The sequence below is a fragment of the Rhagoletis pomonella genome, unplaced genomic scaffold (assembly GCF_013731165.1).
Source record: "Rhagoletis pomonella isolate Grant_MI unplaced genomic scaffold, Rhpom_1.0 Rhpom_scaffold_02260, whole genome shotgun sequence".
Lineage (NCBI taxonomy): Eukaryota > Metazoa > Arthropoda > Insecta > Diptera > Tephritidae > Rhagoletis > Rhagoletis pomonella.
Genome location: NW_023460814.1, coordinates 7,462 through 31,850, shown reverse-complemented (window position 1 = coordinate 31,850; position 24,389 = coordinate 7,462). Strand labels below are relative to the sequence as shown.

The 24,389-nt window shown below is 38.2% G+C and overlaps 4 protein-coding genes across 5 annotated transcripts; 2 read left to right on the top strand and 2 right to left on the bottom strand.

Annotated features, from left to right (window-relative positions):
• Positions 1–5,851: 5,851 nt before the first annotated feature.
• LOC118753245 (erythroid differentiation-related factor 1-like) lies at positions 5,852–10,923 on the bottom strand. The gene is given in 10 exon segments (XM_036488122.1): positions 5,852–6,835; positions 6,897–7,087; positions 7,178–7,305; positions 7,374–7,557; positions 7,614–7,899; positions 7,972–8,166; positions 8,236–8,335; positions 8,337–10,380; positions 10,449–10,654; positions 10,715–10,923. Coding segments are annotated over 10 exon segments (3,738 nt in total). The 5' UTR covers positions 10,736–10,923; the 3' UTR covers positions 5,852–6,452.
• Positions 10,924–12,526: 1,603 nt separating this feature from the next.
• On the top strand, positions 12,527–14,342 carry LOC118753248 (very-long-chain enoyl-CoA reductase-like). Its single transcript, XM_036488125.1, has 5 exons — positions 12,527–12,648; positions 12,759–13,120; positions 13,444–13,660; positions 13,720–13,835; positions 13,890–14,342. Exons 1-5 carry the CDS (start codon positions 12,643–12,645, stop codon positions 14,092–14,094), a joined length of 906 nt encoding a protein of 301 aa, XP_036344018.1. The 5' UTR covers positions 12,527–12,642; the 3' UTR covers positions 14,095–14,342.
• Positions 14,343–15,091: 749 nt separating this feature from the next.
• Positions 15,092–16,367, top strand: LOC118753249 (uncharacterized protein C1orf50 homolog). The gene is made up of 4 exons (XM_036488126.1): positions 15,092–15,286; positions 15,354–15,523; positions 15,587–15,748; positions 16,096–16,367. The coding sequence occupies exons 1-4, from the start codon at positions 15,229–15,231 to the stop codon at positions 16,285–16,287; spliced, it is 582 nt and encodes a 193-aa protein (XP_036344019.1). The 5' UTR covers positions 15,092–15,228; the 3' UTR covers positions 16,288–16,367.
• Positions 16,368–16,385: 18 nt separating this feature from the next.
• LOC118753246 (microfibrillar-associated protein 1-like) lies at positions 16,386–19,015 on the bottom strand. Of its 2 annotated transcripts, none has more exons than XM_036488123.1 (6): positions 18,945–19,015; positions 18,077–18,202; positions 17,530–18,020; positions 17,191–17,463; positions 16,998–17,122; positions 16,386–16,938 (listed from the first exon to the last, which is right to left on the bottom strand). In XM_036488123.1, the coding sequence occupies exons 2-6, from the start codon at positions 18,144–18,146 to the stop codon at positions 16,503–16,505; spliced, it is 1,395 nt and encodes a 464-aa protein (XP_036344016.1). In that variant the 5' UTR covers positions 18,147–18,202; positions 18,945–19,015; the 3' UTR covers positions 16,386–16,502. The 2 variants fall into 2 exon arrangements, with proteins under 2 accessions (XP_036344016.1, XP_036344017.1); XM_036488124.1 differs by having other exon boundaries at positions 18,948–19,009.
• Positions 19,016–24,389: the final 5,374 nt, after the last annotated feature.

Genomic DNA, 24,389 nt, shown 5'->3' with positions numbered 1-24,389 from the left:
TCAGATTCACAGAAAGGGCGCCGGCTTTGGCGACCACCATTTAATAGATGAACGGTTGTTATGATAGTATGACCAATGCGTAGACGAATGTACCAATTTCCACTACTGCCTGGTTGGCAAGGCACCCACATCATCTTAAGTTTATTCGGAGAAGGTATGAGAAAGTTCCTTGTACCACAAATAACATTAAATATTAGAGTAGCGGAAGGAAAAGGAAGATACGTGAACGCCATTTTCTTTAACTGCAACATAGCTTGTATGAACATTTTTTGAACCATCTGTATATCGAAACTGGCAGCCAGACAGTTTAAAAATGTAAGCTATTTCCACGAAGCGGGCTTTAAACACTGAGCAAGGTGTACTATAAGTCATTAATAAATGAATCCTCTTTTAATTTTACGATTATAGAGGAATGGTTAAAGAAAATAAAAATACGTGGCCCAACCTTTCATTTATAAAGCTAAAATCAGTTGCACTAAAAATGTTTTGGTTTGGAGGGGAATACCCACAGATAACAGAAATTGTGTTAGGAGTTTGAATTTCAATAGCTAGGGAAGATATACTCGTTTGAGGTTGAGGAAGGATAATGTGAGGAAGGTTTTTCTTGCCAAGGATAGCAATAGCCTGTATGCTTGTAATATTCTGAAGAAGATTGAAGAAATGAGCAATATATGCTAAGAGAACAAAGGCTGTCACATTATAAGCAAGGTAACTTTCATTTAGTAAAATAACTGAAGGATTATGAGTTTTAATAAGCCACTCTAAATCGACATAATTATACAAACAGCCATTCATATTCCACTGAAGAAAGGTCAACATATTGGGCCTCATGCATAAAAAGTGAGCTTAAGCTCCGACTCGAGTTTCTGTACAATTTCTTTAGCTTGAGCTCACTTCATCAATGCAAAAAATTGAGTCTGAGCTTAAAGCTCACTTTTTATGCATGAGGCCCATTAAAAAAACCAAAGAAAATAAAAAATAATACAGTATTCACAGTACAGTATTGATTTGAATTACCTTATCGGTAAAAAAAAAAATATTGCATAAAAATTCTATGTAAATTTTCCCGCAAAATTGAACCCGGTTAGTTGGTTTCCCCGTGTAAGTGGTTAAAAATATTTTATTTTTTAATAACAATTGTCTCAAAATGTGTGACAAGTGTAATGACTTACGTATGAACAATAATAAATAAAAATTGTTTTTTTTTCCTTATATTTTTTCGTTTAAAATTTAAACTATATATGTAAATATCATTAAATTTAAATTGCACACATGCATTTTCTTTTTATTGATTAGGTTGTCCAATTTAGCGGAGTTTCTGTAATTGAACAAACTGTTCAATTAAACGTGTATCGGTTAATTGATTCCCCGGTTAATTGAACCATAAATTGTGCAATTTTTGAAGTGCAATCAAAAGTTGAGAACAAACAATTTTTTTCGATCCCTTTAGTCACATTTGATAAAGGGAAGAGTCAAAAGAAGAAGGAAGATTACACTGAATTCCATTTGAAGATTATTTATTATTATTACTATTTTTTTTTGATGGAAGGGATTCAGCGATTGTAATATTTCTAGAAACAGGCGGAGTAGTTTCAAAAGATGAACTTTTACCCGTAATAATTTTAGGTATAGGTGAATTAATAACTAATGAAAAAACATTTTGTGAAGTTTTAGATGAATTATCAGTAGTTACATATATATAAGCAAATGAATTTAGATTAGAAGCAACGGGGAGCTCATTTTTATAATTGGTAATAGCTTCCCGCATACTGCATTTATTAATAGTTTTAATTTTAAGAATTTTCTTAGATTGCAAAAACTTGGGACAAAGATTGGAGGACGAAGGATGATTACCAGCGCAATTAGCACACAAAACTCGGGTGCAATCAGCAGGTGATAAATAAGTAATTGGGGGAAAGATTAAACATTACACAAGCTGGAGAATTTCTACAGTGCTTAGAAGTGTGGCAAAGAATTTGGCACAATTTGCATCTCAATGGATTAGGGAAATACGGACGAATTGCAAGGGTTCTCCTTGGGCGACTTCAATTCGATCAGGAAGATTATACTATTCAAACGTTAATAAAATTGCACCAGAAGGTTTACGTAAACCATAATACGTCTGGTCCTTGACGCAATCAATAATTTCATCGTCAGATAGTTGACACAGGAACGGTGCGTAAATCGTACCCTTAACTGAAAAAAATTATTTTATATGGAGAAACTGAGCGACACCTTCAACAAAAAAAAAATCCAAAAATCAATGGTAAGTCCCCAGACTTGCACTTTATTATACTACAAGTAGTTTTTAAGCAAAAAACAAAACCGACTTCCGAACATTACTTGTAGTATAATAAAGTGCAAGTCTGAGGTACTTAGCTGGGACTTACCATTGATTTTTGGAAAACAATTTTTTGTTGAAGGTGCCGCTCATTTTCTCCATATAAAACAGTTTTTTGCAGTTAAGGGTACGATGTCCTATGTCAACTATCTGATGATGAAATTATTGGTTTAGATCCGATTATTGGATCATGAAAAGATTAATGGCACTCCTAAAATTGTATATTATATTTGAAGTCGGCTTTTTGCTTAAAAATTACTTGTGGTCTAGTCTGAAGGATGTTTCCTGTAGGAATTAAATGCCGAGGCTTTCGGGACACCCCGCATTATTCGAGGCCCAAAAACGTTGCGATAAGGTGGCTTTGCTTGTAGAATATCTTATCTTTATAAAAGTATGAATTCCCCAATTCAAAATAAATAATATTAAAGAATAGCAGAGACAAGGCGCAATCTAGTAATGAGGTCTCTCACCTGATTATAGCGAATAGAATGTTGTACGAGAGCCTTGTCTCCGATAAGTAAACTATTACCGGTTTCGTACCGCTTTGGAGACCTTTGAGTTAATTACTGGCCTATGTGCTGGGTGTTCCTTTAGAATTGCCCTTTACCATTTTGCAGCAATTATGGTTGAAAAGTCGAATGCGATTCCGGAACGGCGGGGAAGTCTGAGGAAAAAAGCGTTACACTACAAAAAGGCATTGAGGAATTCTCTCTTCAGCCGAAACTGAAATGGCATTGATGACCTGCGTTTTCGATCTTTCTCGCTCCTTCGTTTACCCTCTCCCCACAATATTAACCTCAACCTTTTCATCATCTGGACGAAAGGAAAAAGTTTAAAAATTTAGGCATCCACGTTAGTAGTTGCCTTTAGCAGCTTTGCCTCTCTCCGCATGCTCCACCGCAATTGTCACAAAGCACAAACACAGAAAAATTTCTGCAAATTGTCCACCGGCGGCATTTTGGGTAAAAACAAAGAAACATTTTTTAGCATCTGTATAAACTGGCGATACATATTATCATCGAGTGTAATGCCATCTGTAAAAGATGTGACAGAAGCTCGCTTCGGATGTCAGTTATGTATGGTATGTGGGGTTTCCGCATGCTGGGCAGGTGTCTGCGATTTTCAGATCGAATGTGGCTCTGTACGATCTTAGGCAGGCTGCACCAGCCAGATCTGAATTTCGCCAGTGTGTTTCTAGTCTAGCGCGGAAGTTCGGTGGCGGCCGGCCACCGATGGCTTTATTTTTATCCTCGTCCTCGGGTTGCGGTGATAACTTCTGCGGTATGAAGGTCGTTGATGCTTTCCAGGCATGGCTCACCGGTGTTCGAAGTTGTTGGTCGATGTCTGCTTCTACATAGCTGATTGAGGTGTCTCCTTACGTGCCGTGGCGGTACAGTTCTCTGTGTCAAACTATAGTTAGGGTGAGTTGTTCTGTGACAGCCTACCAAGAACTGTTTTGACAGCAGCGTTCCTTTACCCGGACCATTGCTGCCTCGTCATGTAGGCCAAGAGATATAAGGAGACACTTTGTCGGGATTCTGAGAGATGTTTTGGAACGTCTAGGTTTTCCACTGCGTGCCACTTGTGCCGACTGTCCTCGCAGGGGCGGTGTAGTTAGCAACGGGCCGGCCAATTGGTTTATATGTTGCGAGCAGAGTTTCTTTATCTCTTCATCAATTGCTGCCGGTGGGCGACTTAAGGAACTTGTTTCTGCCTTGTACCTTTTAGAAACCCGTGGTGGTTAGCGCTGAGAAGGACAGGAGGCTGTCGAATGTAACGCCAAATATCTTTGAGTGATTGAATGTCGGGATCTTGACTCCCTCAAAGAGCACATTTAATTATTTTGTTCGGGTGGTGAAAAATGTAGGTCTGGACTAAGCATTTGAGATTTTTAGACTGTACGCTGTGAAATTTCTGGACAGGTCCTCGGGGTAGCGATTGAGCATTGTGCACATGCTGTCGTCCGTTGGAATAACGGCGCTGTCATCAGCGTATGCGACAACGGGGCCTCCCTGAGGCGGTGGCTGAGTTTCGTCAGGTACAGATTAAACAGAACTGGTGATAGTACTCCGCCTTGCGGTACACCTTGTTTAATCCTACGCGGCCAAGATGTTTTGTTTGTTGCAGAAGCAACTGACGATCCAACTTTTGGTGTGTGGAGGGAGAGAGGACGAGAAAATATCTTCAATAAGCATTGCGTAATTGACCGTGTCAAAAGCCTATGACAGGTCAAGTGCCACTTCAGATTCAGGGGCGCTTTTGGTTCAAACCATTGTGTTAAGCGCAGAAGTGGTGTTATTCAGCTTCCTGAATCCGTACTGGTGTGAAGCAAGGTGCAGGGGTTGAGTAATTTGCGGGAGTAGTGCCTCGAGGGTTTTATTAGGATTCAACTATTCCCAGACTTTTTCAGGGAGATCGCGTTTTCCCAGATCTCCGCGATGTTGTGTGTACGCTGCATAGAGTTTACCCCACAGAGGGTGCGCAATAAATAGTCGACAGAATTCTCGAGCGCGATTCCTGAAATCGGTGTGTATTTCTTAGCTGAATATGATGACCGCATGATCATCGTTCTTCGACGAGCTCGAGTGGCACTTCACCGTTGTCCACAGCTCACTGAAGCCCCTTGAAGATTGCAGGATTTGAGGTCCTCCAACCATTTATTCTGATTGGTTTATGGTTGTTGACGAGGCACTTTATCTCAGCTTTTAGATTCATGATGCAGGGATAGTCGGGATTGGCTAGGTCGGACTCGTACGTCTGTGAGTCTCGTTGGGACATCGTCGTTCATGCATTAGAAGGAGGAGTCATCAATTTGCTCTGACAACGCTACATCCGCTGGTTGTTCCCGAGGCTATAGCCGTTGTCAATTTCAGGAGTGACGCTTCTATATTGAACTGTAAGATAGATGATAAAAGTGATACCTCCTCCTTCGCCACGTGTGCAGTCCTTGCGGTTAAGTTACATCCGTCTCTGGTGCGAAAGATTGTGCTGCTCCGAAACCTTGTTTGTTGAACGTCAGCGATTTTGATGTCATGAAAATGGTCACCTCTGGGATTTTGCCTTTGAGGACATGATGACTATAGAGCTTCTTGTTCGGACCGCCGGTGCAAGTGGAGACTGGTGTTGTTGCGAAGATGGTACTGCGGTACGTTTTGTGGCCGAGAGCAACAAGAGGCGACGTGGACATTAGAGTGGTCGCGTGGTTTTCTCGGGCCTAAGCAGCTGCGAAGGTTACACCACCCCACGAGGAGAGTTCAAGGCAGACTTTCCGGAAGTTTATGCTCCGCTGATGAAAAAACAGTTTTGGCCGGGGTGTCCGGGTCGATCTTGCTGAAGTTCTTAATTTCAAGGGGATGGGTCCTAAATATCCACACATATTTGAAATTTTTCTTGGAATTAGGGTTCATCTCAGAGTTGTGATATTAAAACGAGACATTCTTAATGCTAAGTATTTTTAAAGTTACACCTCATCAATCCACCCTCCAACACTTGGTAGAAGAAAGCCAAAACTGAACAGAAATCAAAAATGGCGTACTTTTATTAGATTTCTAGCCGTTTTGCAGAAAGGCATTTTTGTAATATAAAAATATAAGTACAATGTACTCAGTTCAACTCACAAATAAATAATTTAAGAATGTTCATAAATTAACTTACTGCTAAAGGTTGCTAGTGGTCTGAGCACTTAAATTTAAACTACCTCCAGGGTTTTTAACGCAGCGGTTTTTAAACATAAATGTAGTCCAGCAACAGACACCCTAATAGCCTATTTCCACCAAAAACTCAACTGCAATTAAGAGCTCAGAGAAGTTCCAAAAAATTCCAACATGGGTGATCGGCAAAGTTTTTGCTTAAGTTTTGCTTTTTTCCTTTCATTTGCTTCTACCTAATAGGTGTGGAATAACCCCCTTCGAATTGGCATCTCCGTTTTCCAATCGGCATAAACTGCAGTTAAGGCTTGGTGGAAATCAACTATAAGCCTATAACATGAATAAGTATTCAAACGTCTTAAATTAAATCGCGCATACAAAAGCATATGAAAGAAAGAAATGTGTTTATAGGGAATAAATTGTAAAATTTCAAGCTGAAATTTACAGTAGTTAGCTCATAGCTTCTACATTGCATTAGGTTTATGTGATAGTTCCAGCTCGTTTAGTTGTTGCAATAAATTGCAAAAATGCTGCGCCAGCTCTTCCACCGACGTATCGTGTTCGCCTGCTGCCCGTTTACAGGTTAAACTTGTCATATACATCCTTTTGTAAAGTTCAACTAATTTTTTCGGATCCTTTCCGCTGAGCAGCATTTTTATTAAAGTTTTTAGTGTGTTCTGCAAGCGGCTTTCGAACAATAGCATGTGCTTGCAGAACTCGTCATTCGTTGTGTTGCGCTCTGTGGGGGTGTTGGTGGTAAGGGCATGTTCGAACACCACCTTCGACCGTAGGCATAAACTCAGGGCAGTTTGCAAATGTTTTATTTTTTGAGCAATATGATTGGAAGCTGAAATGAATGAAACGTTACAGCAACAACTGGCCCACATTTATACCATAGAGATACATACTTTCGGCTAAGAACTCTTGCAAAGAGATACGTTCAAGTTGCACCACTAGATGATCGCTGGCCTCGCGCAAGCCCTCTAAAATACTAGCGGCACGCTCATAGTGATGCTTGCACAGCTGCAAAGTGGCTTTTGGGATTGTAGAGTTATCAGTGCAACTATTACGCAACTGACTATAGTGAAAGGATGCGATGCTGCAGAATAATTCAAATCAATTAGAGCATTAATCTTACGTTATATTCGTAGTTCATAGCCAAGAAACACAATAAAGCTCAAAAGCTCACCGTTTATGTATTAGACCTGAGCGATAAGTGTACAGAATTTGTCTTGAGCCGGGGTGCTCCAAATCGCAGAGTTTCAAAGATTTCTGCAGCAAATCTAAAACTTCCTTTTCAATTTCAGCTCGCGTAGCCTTTCAGAAGTAAATGATAAATTCATTACAATTTAGTTTTAACATTTTGTGTGACGGCCGGAGTTTACCTCATCAGCAGTACTGAAATCTTGCAACTGTTTCGCCAATGTAAAGGTTGCAGTCGAAAGTTCCCAATTTACCAAGTCCCACAACTCTGAGCTGGATTTTCGCGAACCCAGTACGTCCTTCGCTTTTTCGTAGTTCAAAAAGGCCTCGTTGTAGAACATTTTCTGTTTTCGCACGAAGTCAATGCTACGGATACCTTGCTGTTAGTCAATATAATCAATTATAAACAAGTTGTGATTTACTTTTCCTCAGGCAGATATAAATGTGCTCGAAATCGCATGAAGCGGCCTAGATTGCAATATAAAAATGCCAGGTTTACATTGTCCTGCACCTCACTGAACGCCGAAATGCCACGTATCAAGCAATCATAGGACTTCATTGCCAATTTCATATAGACTGGCTCATTTGCCTTTTCTACTTGTTTGTTGTCGCCTTCGCATCGATTTTCCTTCAGCTGGCTGTTTTCGGTAGAACCACTAACATCAGTCAAATTATTTGATTTAGTTTCCATAGCTTTTGAGTACTCCTCTATATTTAAGCAAAACTAAATGCTCATTAGCTTTACTTTCAGTACAAATATTAAAACCTAACTGTTCTTACCCTGCGCCCAGTACATGTATTTTAGACCCAATTCATTTCGCACATTTCCCAACCGACGCAGCAGCTCACTCTTGGAATCTTCATCTGACGTGCTTCCCTCAATAATGCATTCAATTGCATTTTCATAGCATTTGCAGCTGGACTGCATCAAGTGTTCGATATTAGCCAGTGGGGTTATTAGTTCAATGAGATCATCTATACGGGAGTTCCAAATATACAGAAATATAATGCACAGATTTCGTAATAATATTATTAAGTTTTTACCTCCATTCAAGTCTTTCACGACTTCGATATTGATATTCTGCGCGATATCAGACTCTTCATTAAATTGTTCAAGGTAACTGTCGATATACTTCCAGTTTTTTAGCCATTTGGAAAAAGCAGTCTCCAGCACGACCCAGCAAACAACTCTTTTGAGAAACTAGACCCGACATGTACTTTAAAACAACCTGCTGACAGCGAGAAGCCATGTAAATAGCGTTCAAGCAACTGCCGTATTTTTGCTCTATGTAGTAGTATTCTGCGTAGGTGGCGTATGCAAGGCAAGCCTTTTCCAACAAGAGTAGCTTCAAGTGAACATTCCATGAACCAAAAAGTTGAGAATTGAATTTGGTTCCGATCCGCTTATCTTCCAATGTAGACAGACCCTGATTTGCTTCAGTTTTTACATTTTGGCACTCTTTCAATTCCTTAGCTTTAGGGCGCTTCACTTTTGACTTTTTCATATTTTTATCATCGCTTTGTGTTAGGCTATCGTCAGCGTCATCGTCGGAATTCTTAAGACTGTCTAGCTCGTCATTCGCCGTATGTTTGCTAAGGCTTTCATAAGGTAGTGGTATGGGTTTAAACGGTTTTGCCATATTCGGGTGCTGTTCCTCATGCAGTATTCGTAGTTTTTCTTCGTCTTTGGCTCGCACCTCACTTTCTTTTATAAACTTCTCTTCATTGGAGTTGAAAAATTTCAGACAAGCGATACCAGCACTGATATGCTCCAATGAAATACGACAACGGTCCTCTATTCCAGCTTGCAACGGTGAAGGTGCCCGCGGGGCACGATTTCCATTTTTTAACTGCGCGTTTATATTTAGCTCCTTCAGAGTGTCGCAAATTTGTTTCACTGCCACATTGCCACTGTGTTCAGGATTTTCACTCAACTCATTGTGTACATCATTTAAATTGCAGTCATCGTCACTGCCCATGTCATCATCTTCATCTTCTTCATAAACCGATTGCGTATCGGAATCCAGATCGGAATTATCAAATTTCGGCGCCTTCGGATCGATCCCGGCTGGCAAATGCAAGTCAGATAATATATAATGAGACGATGTTACAATCTGGGGATATTTCTCTTTGGGTAGCAGCTTAATGCAGTTATCCAGCAAAGCCTTAATATTACCCGCAATTTTTGGTGTTATCTGTGTTGTCGTGTTCTTCATGTTACGTGCCACTGTGTACAAGAGCATAGCCACAGGCACCGTAAATGGATTTTCCTGTTTTTCTTCACACCTTTTGGCTTCTGCATCTTTCTGACAAAGTGTAGTGAGATCATACAACTTGACGACATCATCGTTGCGTCCCTTGAACAACCAGTAAGTGTGTCCTGCTTTCGTGGCATTGGCTTTCAGAAAAGCTAGTATGTTTTGTGCCACATTGCGTACAACTTGAGGTGAAAACTGAGAGTTCTCAAGATATGGGAGATCTTCGGTTTTAATAATTTCGTATTTCTGTACAATTCCATCTATGTGATAGCACATCACAACTTCTGGAACATTGCACATCAAGTTATCTAGCCAGTAATCTATGCCCGTCAGTACATTGATAGGCTTAGCCATGTCGCGTAGTCTAAGACTAATGCATGGCCGGTTAGGTCCTCCAAAAATTGGCATATCGGTGCCAATAAGCATTCGTATGTCTTCAAATGTCCAGAGAACATTACGATTGAATACGTGACTCGATTTGGGATCTGGAACATTTTCTTCAACTTTGGGCTCTGGTAGAACTGGCCCCGTAATTGGCAAAGCTGGTCGCTCGCGTTGCGTTTCTTGCTCTGGTACTTCGGAAGCCGATTGCTTTAAGCTGTAGTACAGGAATTTCGAGAGCAGATTTTTGGTTTGAAGCGCCTCGCGCGACTTGTCTTTGAGGCAGAAGCTATGATCTTTTTCGCCATACGCCAGAATATGCTCCAGTATAAAAGTGCGCAGCCATTTCCAATCGTCGTCTGCTTTGCGCAACAAATACTTCTGTATATCGAATTCGTCAAGGAGCAACGTGTTACCTACTTTGTGGACAATCATACTGACGGCACTTTTAGATGTATAGGGCAGCTTTAAGAGCCGTTTAATATTTTCTGCATCTGTTACAACGTCTACCTCGCCTACACAGTCCGGAAACATGTGCGCGATGCTAAAACTGTTAGGGTGTAAAACATAACATGTCGTTTATCATAAAATTTGGAGTGAGAAATTTTATTGACTCACCTTGCGAAACCTGGTGACTGGTAGAGGGCTTGGTGTAGGCCGCTATTGTTTGACGTGGTCAACCAATTGGAGGGTGGCAGATTCAAATTTGTGTTGCACTGTAGTCGATTAAAGCTCACCGGTACCTGTACGGCTGAAAACTTCACGACAGCCTTCGATTTAACTTCCACTAGCTCGTGGGGCCCAATACTTTGGCACAACTCAATCTGCAAGAAATTACATGGTCGGAGTGGCAGCATCTGTTGCTTTTTCTCGACATTTCTCACCTCGTCTGCGTTGTCGGACATTATGAATACTGTTTATTTTCATTCCAGGATGGAATACAAATTAATTATGCCTCTCGTAGAATTATATTGAACTTTTAACCGCAGAAATTCGCATATATTTTATCGTCAACTTCGATTTATTTCGAGAAGAATCGTATGAGAAAGAAAACGCAATATTTACGAAAAGGAGTTGGAGGAATTACATAGCCGACTGCGCCAGTGATGTCTTTTCTGTCCTTTGGGTAATCCAAATGGGGATAAAATAAGTCATTATAGCGAAATTTTAGTGTAAATACTTACATAGCAATAGGAGCCTATGAACCAACTAACAACATCACGTAATCGGAAAATAATGAAAAAGTAAATTTCTGAGCGTTTCTGAGATCTGGCTAAGAATGAATACAAGCAAAGAAAATTAAAAACGGCGGTGATTGAGTGCGGTTATATTGGTATTTATTATTAAATATAATGGTCCGTAGTCATAGTCAAAATAAAGTCGACTTTAAAGTTAGTTGCAGCTTTTTGACATAATTTTCAATGGGATATCTGTCAAAAAAGCTGCAACTAACTTTAAAGTCGACTTTATTTTGACTATGACTACGGGCCAATAAATGAAACTTGATGACAATTACCAATAAGCGTTGTTGTTGTTGTTGTTGTAGCAGCACGTAGTCCCCGAATTGGTTGGTTGTTTATTCATCTTCCCCATCTGACTCCTCCAACCTTAGGCCCAGGAAGCGAGCAGTCTCGATAGGTTGAGTCCACAACGCTTCGGGTGTCAGATGGGTGGGATATGTAGGGCATGCGAACAAGTGTGTGGTGTTGTGTGGACCAGTTCCGCATGCTGGGCAGGTGTCAGTGATCTCTGGGTCTAATCTGGTTCTGTATGAATTTAAGCGGCTGCACCAGCAATAAGCGTTCATAATATATGGTTTTCATGATTGAAAGTGTTTTATAATCGCATAACATCAGCACGAGCATTCACACAAATTTAGGCCTTTTGGCTGACCAAACAAACGCACAAATTTGTTCCAATCACAAAGCACTTCATTTTAGATCATAAATTTGTAATAGATAAAAATCAAAACTACAATCGATAAAACCAATCAAAATAAAAAGAGCAACCCCGAAGTGATAGAAGACGATGTAAACAAAACGAAAAACATCAAAAACGCTACGAAAACTTTTTTCTGAAATTCGATTACAAATATGTACAACGATGGCTGATTCCGTTATCTGGAGTCGTTGGTTCATGATAGGAGCCTATACAACTACCAATTTCCTAATTAAATAATTTTTATAACGGCTGCATTTCTTTATTCATTCTGAACGTTTGGAATAAACTTTTTTGTTTATTTATTCTTTAGAACGTTCCTGATGATATGTTGACGTATATTTCAAACGCATTCTGTTTATTCCGGCTGTGAAATTGGATTATCCGGAATGTATAAAGAAACGCAGCCAACATGTTATAACATCAATAGATTCATAGGGAAATATATTTTTTTCACTATGCATAGACTTAAGTTCTTTGATAATCAATGCCTCAGGGATTAAGTCATGTAGCTTAATTATTAATTCAGGGGGGTATACAACACTTCCGATTAATCGAAAGAACTATGATTTGATTTTTGATTTGATTTTGATTTGATTCATTGCAGTCATCGGTATGCACTACCGGAAGTACAGGGTCGAACGTAATGTCACAGGGCGACCACAATTCACAATTATCGACAATTTGTTTGAACAGCTGATCAGAATTTATTATTGTTTTGTTTTGTCTTCCTATAGTTCGAACGATCTACGAAATTTTCATGCGATTTGTGCAAAGCTCGCATTTGTCTTGCGGAACTCGCACATATTGGTGTTGATTGTAAATAAAGCTATTCAAATAGTGTTCAATACGTACAATTCATATTTGCATAGTAATGGATGTAAGTATGTCTTATTGTTCAAGTATTCAAGCACCTATGTAATTGGTTGTTGAACCTTGTGCAGAGCTTAAAATCTATTTACGTATGTAATATATTTATTTTACAAAAAGGTCGAAATACTATCAGCCACGGGCTCCAAATCATATGGAAGATGCCACGTCCCTCCTAGTACTACCGTTGGCGATTTGCGATATATCATACATAAGCAATATAAAAGCACACCGGCCCCGGAACGTCAATCTTTGCGACTAGAACCCCGTGGAAAGGCTCTTAAAGAAACGGATACCTTGGAGTCTCTTGACATTGGAAAATCCAATAAGATTTATATAAAAGACTTGGGACCACAGATAGGTTGGAAGACTGTATTTTTAGCTGAATACGCCGGGCCTCTCTTTGTATACCTTATATTCTATGCTCGTCCGGATATCATCTATGGTGAAGCCGCAGATAAGCCAATTTCCTTAACAGCACAGTAAGTTTGCAAAAATTCACTAGCTGAGCGCATCCGCAAGCTTAATAGTAAAAGCAGCGACTACAACAACAATTTCGACGACCTACTTTAACCTTTTCATTTATTTTATACATACATATGTTGCCGTGGGTTGTTTTCGATGTTCGTTGCCGGTCGATGAAACTACTGTGCGCCAAGACAAAGTTTCACAAGCGCTCATTAAGTTTCGCATTAATTATTGGCTGGTTTTGTATTTCGCAAACGCTCGAATACTATAATATGAATAATATAAATGTACATATGTGTGTTAATAATATTTTTCATATATCGGAAATTTGTTTCAGCATTGCAGCTGGCTGCTATACCGTGCATTATTTAAAACGAATTTTGGAGACTATATTCGTGCATCGTTTCTCGCATGCGACTATGCCTATTCGCAATCTCTTCAAAAATTGTAGCTACTACTGGGGATTCACAGCCTACGTTTCATATCACGTTAATCATCCGTTATTCACCAGTCCTTGCTGCCTTCAAGTCTGGAGTTTTTTGGCTGCTTTTGCGGTAGAGATATTTCAAACACTTTCATTATGCGTGGTCACTAAAATTCAGTTACTTTTCAGATTTGTGAGTTGGGTAATTTTTCTATTCACATTGCCCTCCGCAACTTACGCCCACCTGGCACTAAAGTGCGCCGAATTCCGATACCTGATGGAAATCCCTTCACAAAACTGTTCAAGTATAACTAATCATGCCTTAAAAAATTTGTTTAGTAGTATATTGTTATTTTTAGCTTGGTATCCTGCCCCAACTACACGTACGAGATTGGATCATGGGTGGCATTCTCTCTAATGACCCAATGTCTACCAGCATTGCTTTTTGCTATAGCTGGTGCTTATCAAATGACTGTTTGGGCTCTAGGTAAACACCGTAATTACAAGAAAGAGTTTAAAGACTACCCCAAGGGTCGTCGGGCCATTTTCCCGTTTGTCCTATAAATGGTCAACGAAAATTTGCTGACAGAAAATAACATTTCCATTGCAATAACTTTATTGCTTTTGTAATACTTTAAAACATTTGAACAAACTAAGTTATAATTGTCATAGGTGTTAGATTTAACTTGGTGTAGCAGCTGTATTAATGTGTTGATACTCCCAATATATGTTTGTATGAATTAACTGATAACTATTAATAAATTTCAATGGCTTTGTGAAGGAAATATTTCACACTGATTTTCTATTAATAATCGTTTGATTCGTAAATTGATGGTAGGGGTTTGATTATGGGTTGCGATAGGTAATTTTTATATTTAAGTGCTCGCCACTGTACCAGCTATTGCAAATAAAGGCATTTATGTGAAAGTAACCCTGAAAATCTGCTGGCAAAAATGAGATCATCATAAAAATGTAGAGGGTGCAGTTGCAAATTTAAAACAATTCAACGTTGGGTTCAAATACGCGTACGTACGGCCTTTTGGTCCAACATTTTTTCATGCGAACCCACTGTTCGGTTCTTCCAACTGTCATTTTATCAAAACAGCTGAGTTTGTCGAAGCGATGGTACGGTACAAAACAATTATCGATATACATACACAAGCCGATTCTAAACAGAAACCCCTTCGGGAGTTTTCTCTCTTTTCCCTTTCCTCCTATCATGAATAAAAATTCCCTGAGAATTTTTTTTATATTAAATGGCTGAGTTGGGCTGTCAGAAAAGTGCAAGTGTAAGTGAAATAATTTCGCCATGTATTGTAACGAGATCTAAGAACATTGGGGCTATCACAGAATCCATCTGAGTCCGATTTTTCGTGAAATCTACGAAAATGCTATCACTGAATCCGAATAGCTACGAACGTAGCATATATTTTGAATACACACGTTCGTAGCAATTCGGATTCAGTGATCGCATTTTCCTAGATTTCATGAAAAATCGGAATACGATGGATTCTTTGATAGCCCCTATTATCTTGTGTAATATTTCAATTTAGCTTCCAGTTGTTATCGAGATTATGTGCTCGTATAAGTACATCGTTATCGTACCAATGCTACCTTTAGGTACAACAAAAAGATAATGTTGACACTTCGCAAAAACAAACATATTTCGAAGTAAAATAAAAACTTTGTGAATTTGGTATGAAAAGGTGTGCTATAGAAATGGAGCGTCTGACATATGAAACTGCTGTGAAAAAGGGTAATTAACTTCTGTGGCAAAGTTATTTAGCAAGACCCTTCCACTAAATTTCGATTTAATTCCGTAGCGCAGTTAGTTGAGCGGAACCCTCATCCTAATGGCGTCCATATCGTGGACCCGTTGCGTGTATCAATGCACCAGGAGGAAGACATCATCTCGCTGGCAACGCAAATACAGAATGCCGACAAGCAGTTGAAATCTGGCACATGTCAGAAGCTATGTGTGATTCTGGATCAGGTTAGATGTGTAATCTAATACCAGTATTATTGAAGGATTTTACAGTGGTAATTTATTTTGTAGATTAAAATGCTGCAAGCACAGGCAATGCAAATACTGAAGGAATCCGAAGAGAGTAAACTGTTGCACAATGCCGCATGTAATTTTACAAAAAAGCCTGGCCATATCTATCATCTTTATCAGCGTTCATCGGGTCAAAGCTATTTCAGTATGCTTTCACCTGAAGTAAGTCAAAAGCTATACAGGCCGATTCTAAACAGATACTGCCTGGGAGTTTTCTCTCTTTTCCCTAACCTCTTATCATAAATAAAAATTCCCCCGAGGATTTTTATACTAAATGGCGGAGTTGAGCTTGCAAAAAAGTGTAAAACAGCTTTTTCGAGGTTCGAATCTCCGCCTTCCGAATTTTCGGGGAAAATGCTTCTCCCTGGAAGTTAATTATTGGAGAACTTCTCTCTAGGGAGAAACGAATTCCCGGAGAACAAACTCCCCGGGAGTATTAAGAATTGGGCTGAATATATGTAGGTATGTCTAAATACCGATTTCTCTATTTATACATCTTACTTGCACAGGAATGGAATGGTGGACCCAATCAGAAATATCTTGGAAGTTATAGATTAGAATTTGACTTATCATGGACGCCTTTGGAAAAAATTAAAGAGCGCGATGAGAAAATGAACTGGGCAGAGAAATGTTTGGAGACAACGACTTTAGCTGTAGGTCCAATACCAATGGCAATAGAATTTGGTAATACTGAAAAATGATACGAAATTTTAATTTTACAAATCTAATAGCAAATTAATATGTACATACATATGCAGATCAATCCTTTTCATCATTGGAAATAAAAGAAATCCGAAAGTTTGTGAAGTGTTCTGAATTACAGCAAGATTATTAATTTGTATGTAGTAATTTCTAGATCTAAGGCTTATATAGCAAACTGTACACCTCCGGCAGATATATTCCTCGTACGAAATCTCTATTCCATCTTCTTGCGTTTTGACAAAGAGGGCCGATCAAACACTTGCTTCATGCCACCAGCCTTCTCATTGTGAAATTTAATGTTGTTCGAAGTTTCAGCGTACCAAGGAGAGTCGAACTTGGTTGTATCTTGGTCTACCAAGTGTGTGTACTTTGTACGACCACATCGGCCGAAGTTCTTTACTTGCATAACCTTTGGCAAAATCGTCTTGTCGAAATGATCTTCCAGTGTGGCCTGCGCGAAGTCACGCTTTAGGACCTCACTTTCCTCGTTCAAATAGAAAGCACCACGATGATAGTATTTCTGCAAAAACTTATACTTTCCTTTGGCAGCTTTGTTAGTGATAATTTTAGGATTGTTACGCAGCTCTTGACGACGTTCTTCTTCGGTCAAGTTACGCATATGATCAATATCTTGTTTGTCTCGTTCGGCGCTATAAAAGTTATAATTATAAATAAAGGTTTTATAAGAAACTTTCGACGCAAAGCATACTTTTCACGCTCTTCCCGATCACGCTTCACTCGTTTTAATTCACGTAATTTCCAAGCTTCGTATTCAACTTCATCGTTTTCATCATCTGTACAAACATCCTCGATACTGGCTTCAGCAGTGTCAGGCTGTTGAAGACATATTAAATAATATTGCAGATATGTATGTACGGATAAAAATTGAACGTATAATATACCTTGGACTTTTCCAGATCCTTTTTAACACTCTCCTCTACGAGACGTAGAGTAGCACGTCTTCGGTCTTTAGCTGCCCTTTTGGCTTCTACTTCTAACTGCTTTTGTTTTTGCGCTTCTCGTTCCTTTTCCTGAATAGTGGCGCGTTCACGTTTACGAACAAAGAGAGGTTTAAGGCGGGGTTCGTTATCTTCTTCGCTCTCTGTCTCTTCTTCATATTCAGAACTTTCAGTTTCAGAGGACTCAGACTGCCTTTCTTCTTCTTTTTGCAAAATCTTTAATTAAGCAGGAATGTGTCTTTTTAAATGGCGTAAATAAATAAATTTGTACAAGAATAATACCTCTTCTTCCTTTTGCTGCTGCAGCATTCGATGTCGTAGCCTAACGCGCCGATTTTCCAATTCCTCCTCACTTAATTCAGAATCCGAATCTGATTCAGATGCTAGGGTTATTTTATTTGTTGCATTTCCGGTGGTTACTTCTGGTTCACTTTCCTCGGATTCAGACTCAACTATTTCTGGTTCGTGAATATGTCTATGTCTTTCACGCCGTTCTCTTTCCAATTCCTCCTGATCTTCGGGACGTATACGTAGGCGCCTTAAACGCGGATCATCGACTTCAGCCTCGTCGCCTGATGGAGCCTTAGCTTCAATTTCTTCCGTTGCATGATCTCGTTGTGAGCGTCGTTCAAGTTGGGCCTGAGCAGCACGTTTGCGGTGGTCTATGAAGTCCTCTAAGTCAGATTCATCGGAACTTGTTCCTCCAAGAGCATAATCTGGACGCTTGCCTGACACGTAGCGCTGCACCTTAACTTTCTGCATAGAAATCTCACCTGACGAGAAAGTAATTTAGTTCCACTGGATAAAGTTTGTTAATCACCAAATCTACCTTTTTCATTTCGGATGGGTACTGCTCCTGCTGTGCTTTGAATAGCAGCAGATACCGCGGCGGAGCTCATATTGTTAATTTTTTTTTATAAATTAATATTGTGGTATGTGGAGACAGGAGCTTTAACTAGAGGTGCAAAACTATCGATGGCACTATCGATAGTATCGATGTTTTTTATTTTTTTGCTACCATCGATTGTTTTTTGGTCCTATCGATAGTCCGTCCGACAGACATGTGATTCAGTGTTTACTTTAGTTTTATTTCTTCTTTTCTCTTAATTTCTCTTAAACATCCAAGTTGAACTAAAAAAATGGTTGCTACTTTTTTAAAAGAGTAACGAAAAATTTCGAAAAGGACGGAAATAATTGCATCTTTTAAAATACTGCTTACTCCAGTAAAAAAAACTGATGCAAATCAACTTACACCAAATCGGTCAATATTATCTACTCACTACTATTTACTACTTATTTAATAAAAGGTTAATAAAACCATTACTTTTCAGATAAGAAAAATGGTTTCTTGATCTAAAATTCCAATTTACTTGCTGAATGCCTATATATGACTTAGGATATCTAAAACCCCAAATATAAAATTTCAGAACGCACAATTTTTTTCAATTTCAATTCATCTAAAATTTTCAATAACGCTACTTCTAACTTCACAGTTAAACAATTAAAAAAAAGCGTGTCCAGTAGTTTACAAGGGTATCCAAACGTCTTTCCGAATATATTTATAAGGAGATTTTTATAACAAAATCGAGCGAAAACGATATAATACGATACTATCGACGATATATCGATAGTTTTGAAAATAATATCGAATACTATCGATGGTCTGACTATCGATAGTTTTGCACCTCTAGCTTTAACGCCAATAGTAGCTACACTTTTATTTGTTTTACATCCAATCTTTCCAGTCGATAGTAAACAGTCTGCCAGAACTGGAACAACATCGGAGCGTTATCGATAGTATCGATGTTTTAATATTTTTTGAAAACATCGGTGTTTTTTTACTATCGATGCTTTTAGGCGATATGCCACCATTAGAGTACGTTTACATAAAAATATAATCTCAATCAAAGCTCGTTTACACAGGAAAATCTCAGATTATTAGCCGTCAAATTTGTTGTGCTCGTTATTCTCACATCTCAAGGAAATGTTAGGATTCTTCTCTGTGCTACCGTTAGAAAGAAGACTTAAAATTTTGAAATGTATCTTAGATTATTGTTTTGAACATTCCATTTATTTATTAAGACTAAGGCGTTAGTTACATAAAACACAAATTAATTTTGTTGCTGCCTTATGAATATTTTTAGATCATATTTTATTTTTCATTTAATTAATGCATAACCTCCAATATTCAATGTGACCTTAAACATAAGCCAAATGCATTGTATTATTGCCTTATAAATATATTTTAATTTTAAAATAATTAATGGATAAGGAAGTTTAAAGTAATAAATGTAATTTTTTAAAAATTGCAATGTTTTTAATTGATCAGAATTTCAATTTTAAAGAAAAAGTTATAATTCCCGAGAAACCCCGATAGTATCGATTCTATCGATGTTTCGGTGGCAAAAACATCGAAAAATCGATAGTTTCAAACATCGATGATTTGCTGCACTACAGTCGGCACCAGTGCTGCCGTTTGTTAAATTTCCAAGCAAAGTGAAAACACACTAAAGGGCCGTTTACATACTACTCTTGCTTCGTTTCATTAAATTCAAGAAGTTTTCGCACATGCACCTCTCAACTGCCATGTAATAAAACTTTCGTAAGTTATAATTTGATGGCAGTTAAAAGTATGCTGGGCCTAGTCTAATGTATCCCGCGGACAATGCTTCCGGAGCCATTTGCGGACTCGGCATGACTTTCAATCTTGCAGAGAACTTTACCATTAGCTACAGTATTTTTTTTTGTATTAAAATATGTGCATACATGCAAACATACTGGTCTCCCCTCTCACTGAGTTATTCAAATACCAAATTTCTAACTGTGTGCAAAAAACTATAAAAATTAATTCCGCAATGTTTCACCAAAATTTCAAACTCTTTAATTAGAATCTTTAGAAAAAAATTCGGTTTTCAGTTTTGTACCTCATTAAAATTGCTTCTCTTTTAAAAAAATGGTCGAATATACTTAAGCCTAGTTTTCATTAGGTCAAAATCACTGACATCAAAAACTGCCTCCATCTGACAGCTGTTCATTTGGTGTCAAATGCGTTTTCATTACATTTTAAAAACTGACCAAATGTCGATACTGCAGTGCATAATAAAGATGCAAAAAATAAAAAAATTGTCAAAAATTAAATGTAAGTCTTAACGCCTTCAAAATTGCACTTTAATATACTAAAATTTAAGGTTATTTTTGAACAATTTTGCGGGGTAAAATTCTCAAGAAGTATTGCCTACAAATTTGTAAAGCTACTACAAGGATGCTGTTTTAGGGCTTATACATCTAGGATCATTGATGAGTTTTGTTTAAAAAATTTGCAAAATAATTGTTTGTCCCGTATTCGGCTCCCATAAATATGGTCACCGTATATAAGATGCCCTTTTAACCCTTCTGCAATGATTGGGTCAAAGTGCCCCAAATTTTAATGAAAAAGTTCTTTAATTACAGAGTTAGGTAATTTGAAATAAGCTGCGGCGTTGTCTATTCGTTGAAAGCATAATCAGTTATTTTTTTGCAAAAAATAAAATAGTTTTTTTATTTTATTTTGTTTTCTAGAAGGCGAAATAGTTTTCATTCATATTGAAATACCATTTTGTTCTTAAAATTGACTCATTAATATTATTGGGTCAAAATGACCCAAAACATTATAGGAAGGGGGAAATTCCAAACACTGCAGAAGGGTTAATAAAAGCTTCATAGAAATATTACAATAATTTATTATTTTATAATTCTAAGGCAAACCTTTCATAGTCACTTAAGCTCCTTTAAATAACAAACACATACATTTGTGCATGGTTGCAGTACCTATTTAAACTGTATTTAAACGTGTATTGTAATAATATGTATGTATGCATGTCTTAAGCCACAATTGAATTGGCAGGGCTTTGAAAACACGCAACGCAACGCAACGCAAAAAAAAACGAAATGGATGCGAATAAGAAAACCAAAAAAATTGAGCTTTAGCCAGTCAAAACCGCTTATATCGATTACATGCTCATTAATATGATCTATGGTGATTAAAGTGTACATACGTATGTATGTATTATGTACTAAAGGTCTACGCCGACAGGATTTGCGGCGGCGGCGTGGTCGACTTAAAAAAAAAATCGGCGGCGCTGGCGACGCCGGCGCTACTACCTATAAAATAGATTTCAAAGAGCCATGAGGCTTCTGATCTTTTCATGTGAATTATTTTTAAATTAAAATATTGTTACTTCCTACATAAATTAAATTTTTTTTTTGTGCCTGCCGCTGATGGATGGGCGATCAAAAGAAGGTCTGAGATATATACATATGTACATACATGGTTCTCTACGTTCTTGTGACGACGACAAATATGCTGTAGATTTCAGACCTTATGTGCCAGATGTGGTGTGTGCTCAAAAAAATGATAGATCTACAACAATGTGGTATAAGTCCGATCACTGTCCGTAGCCCGTTGTTTCCAAAGTGTTTTTAAGCTTGAGGAGTTATGTAGATGCCCGTCTTCATATGCTTGAAAATCTGGCTTGCGTGACGAAGCATGCGAGATCCCACACGTTTAGACACAAAAAGGACGAAACATACTTTTTCTCGCATACTGAGTGGTTTGCGAGCTCTCGCTTGCATTCAATTGTCAATTTTGTTGTTTGACAGCTATTTTCTCATTTCGCAAACTTTTTCAGAGAAGCAACATCGTTTATTTTGGTAGCAAATACAAGTTAGGAAATCCGACAATGACTACCACAAAGAAATTTAAACGTACATATATATGTTGAAAAAAGTCAGAGTAAAAAAAATATACGTATATGTCCTGTTTTGTTTTCCAATTGAAATAATAATAAAAAAAAAAATTAAAATGTTCGAAATGCAATTTTTTTGGTAGAGTAAGTTACATTATTCTCTGAATTTTGGTACTGGCTAATTCTTACTGGCTTTTCCAAACGAACGCAACCGGTGTGGTAGTATTGAAAAAAATTGACTACTGCGCAAAAAAATCGCAAGATTACCAGTTTTCGACCCTAATTTAACTTTAATAAACGCGTTCGATCGAAAACCGTGTTCCGATGTTTTTTCTGAGTTACGCTTTTTTGGAAAAATAAAGTTGTCATATTCCTATTCAGTGGGCCAGGTTAAGTAAAAAATAAAAATAAAATAGCGGTATTTATAGGAGTAGTAGTTCCCTCAAACGATGTATTCCTTAGGCGCCGAATCCCACCGCCGCCGATATTTTCGTAACTCGGCGGCGGCGCGTGAAGAATGACGGCGGCGTTAAATTCTAGTACGTACATACATATGTATGTACATTTATTCCACAATCCAAAAACAAAAATGAAGTCAAAAAAACAAATCATTAATTAATTTCCATTAATTCAAAGGAACGGGCGAATATACTGACTACAAACATACATACATACATAAGTATGTGTGTACGAATTGCTCAACTTAAATTGTTTCAAGCATTAAATATCCTTCCAGTGGGCTCACTAAGCAGCAGCATATACCCTGCAAAAAATTGTGCGACTAATCTCTAAAGAGAGTATTCCGGGATTACTCTCAATCGGGTACAATTTGGTATTAATTAGTCCCAACTAGTCTCATTAGGGTACTAATGGAGGTTAATAAAGAGCGAAATACACCACACAAGCGGCTTGTCAAACCTACTTTTCCCATTTCGCCATACACCATGCAAACATGAGTCATTCAAGCACAGAATTTTAGTTTTCCTCCGGTTCACAATGTTAAAAATGTTGGTTTTCTTCCATTTTTCTCCCTTACGTCCTCACTTGGTGAAAATTCAGCAACAAATGAGGCGATTTTACCATCCACATCGCAAGCGGTTTGATCAAACGTCAACATGGCGGCCAGAAAATCAAAAAATTTTGATTTTTGCTCAAATTTCCCTCAAGCGGTTTGTCAAACCTTCAAACACCCCCATAGACAACACAAATGGATTGAAACAAAGGGATATTTCGCTTGGTTTGTCAAGCCGCTTGTGTTGTGTATTTCGCTCTTTAGTCTCGACTCATACCTTATGGGTATAATTGGAGATCAATTAGTCCCCGACTCATCTCTAACGGGTACTATTAACGATTTAATTATATGTACGCACTTAGTAAATCGATGGCTGAGTGGAAGATCGACCTATCTCGGCAGCCAGTTCGAAAACGCTCTATCTCAAAAAACTTTTCAGGAACGTCCTATTTCAGAATTTAATTGAAAAACACCCTATCTCAAAATTCGGTTCAAAAACGCCCTATCTCACTTCAAAATGTATTGAAAATATGCTGATATAGGGCGTTTTTGAATCGGCAGCTGAGATAGGGCGTTTTTGAAACGAATTCTGAAATAGGGCGTTCTTGAAAAGTTTTTTGAGATAGAGCGTTTTCGAACTGGCTGCCGAGATAGGTCGATCTTCCACTCAGCCATCGAAATGATATTTCATGTGCGGCGTTGGCACACAGAGAGAGTATTCGCCTAACAAACCTGAGCACCCCGGTTCGAATCTCAGCTGGCGCAAATTTTTATTTTTATTTTTTAAAAGTGAATAGTCGCTTTTTATACCCAACGGGTATAAAGGTGAACAATTAGTCTCTTCATAGGACATGCTCGAACAAAAGCGAACAGTTCATTCCATATAAAGAGATCAAATGTGGTATTAGTCGCATGTTCCTTTGCGATTGCTCCCGGAGTCATCCCGGATTAGTCGCATTTTTTATAGGGTACTTTTAAGTATACATATACACATACATATGTATGTTTGTATAATATACATACATATGGGCATATCCTGAGTTACGGATGCGACATTCGTACGACTTTACAGTTAAATAAATTATACGAAACGTCGAGAGAATGAAACGGATGAAACGGAGGGCATAACGGACGCGACAAAAACAGAAGTGATTTCAGAGTACATACATGTAAAAAAAGCAAAAGTCAGCGTATCCTGTAAGGCCTTCCTTTCCATTCTATACCAATTAATTTTTAATCAGAAGCAATTCATTGTTGAACTAATTTTGCATTAAAATCTGGTAACGGACGTGACAGATTTTTCACCCATAGAATATTTTTACTAGTAACACATACTAAATTTAATTTTTTATTTAATATTTCCAGTTCTTCTCTCCACCGTTTCGCATTTCCCAAACCTTTATTCG

What these genes read in the sequence shown, in the direction of transcription:
- LOC118753248 (XM_036488125.1), top strand. An exon ending in CCAATTTCCTTAACAGCACA is followed by an intron (nt 13,121 to 13,443) that starts GTAAGTTTGCAA and finishes AATTTGTTTCAG; the next exon opens with CATTGCAGCTGGCTGCTATA. An exon ending in CCCTTCACAAAACTGTTCAA is followed by an intron (nt 13,836 to 13,889) that starts GTATAACTAATC and finishes TGTTATTTTTAG; the next exon opens with CTTGGTATCCTGCCCCAACT.
- LOC118753249 (XM_036488126.1), top strand. Translation starts at nt 15,229, where the DNA reads ATGAAAAGGTGTGCTATAGAAATGGAGCGTCTGACATATGAAACTGCT. An exon ending in TGAAACTGCTGTGAAAAAGG is followed by an intron (nt 15,287 to 15,353) that starts GTAATTAACTTC and finishes TTAATTCCGTAG; the next exon opens with CGCAGTTAGTTGAGCGGAAC. An exon ending in TATGTGTGATTCTGGATCAG is followed by an intron (nt 15,524 to 15,586) that starts GTTAGATGTGTA and finishes TTTATTTTGTAG; the next exon opens with ATTAAAATGCTGCAAGCACA.
- LOC118753246 (XM_036488123.1), bottom strand. Translation starts at nt 18,146, where the DNA reads ATGAGCTCCGCCGCGGTATCTGCTGCTATTCAAAGCACAGCAGGAGCA. An exon ending in AGCAGCAAAAGGAAGAAGAG is followed by an intron (nt 17,464 to 17,529) that starts GTATTATTCTTG and finishes GCTTAATTAAAG; the next exon opens with ATTTTGCAAAAAGAAGAAGA. An exon ending in GATCGGGAAGAGCGTGAAAA is followed by an intron (nt 16,939 to 16,997) that starts GTATGCTTTGCG and finishes TAACTTTTATAG; the next exon opens with CGCCGAACGAGACAAACAAG.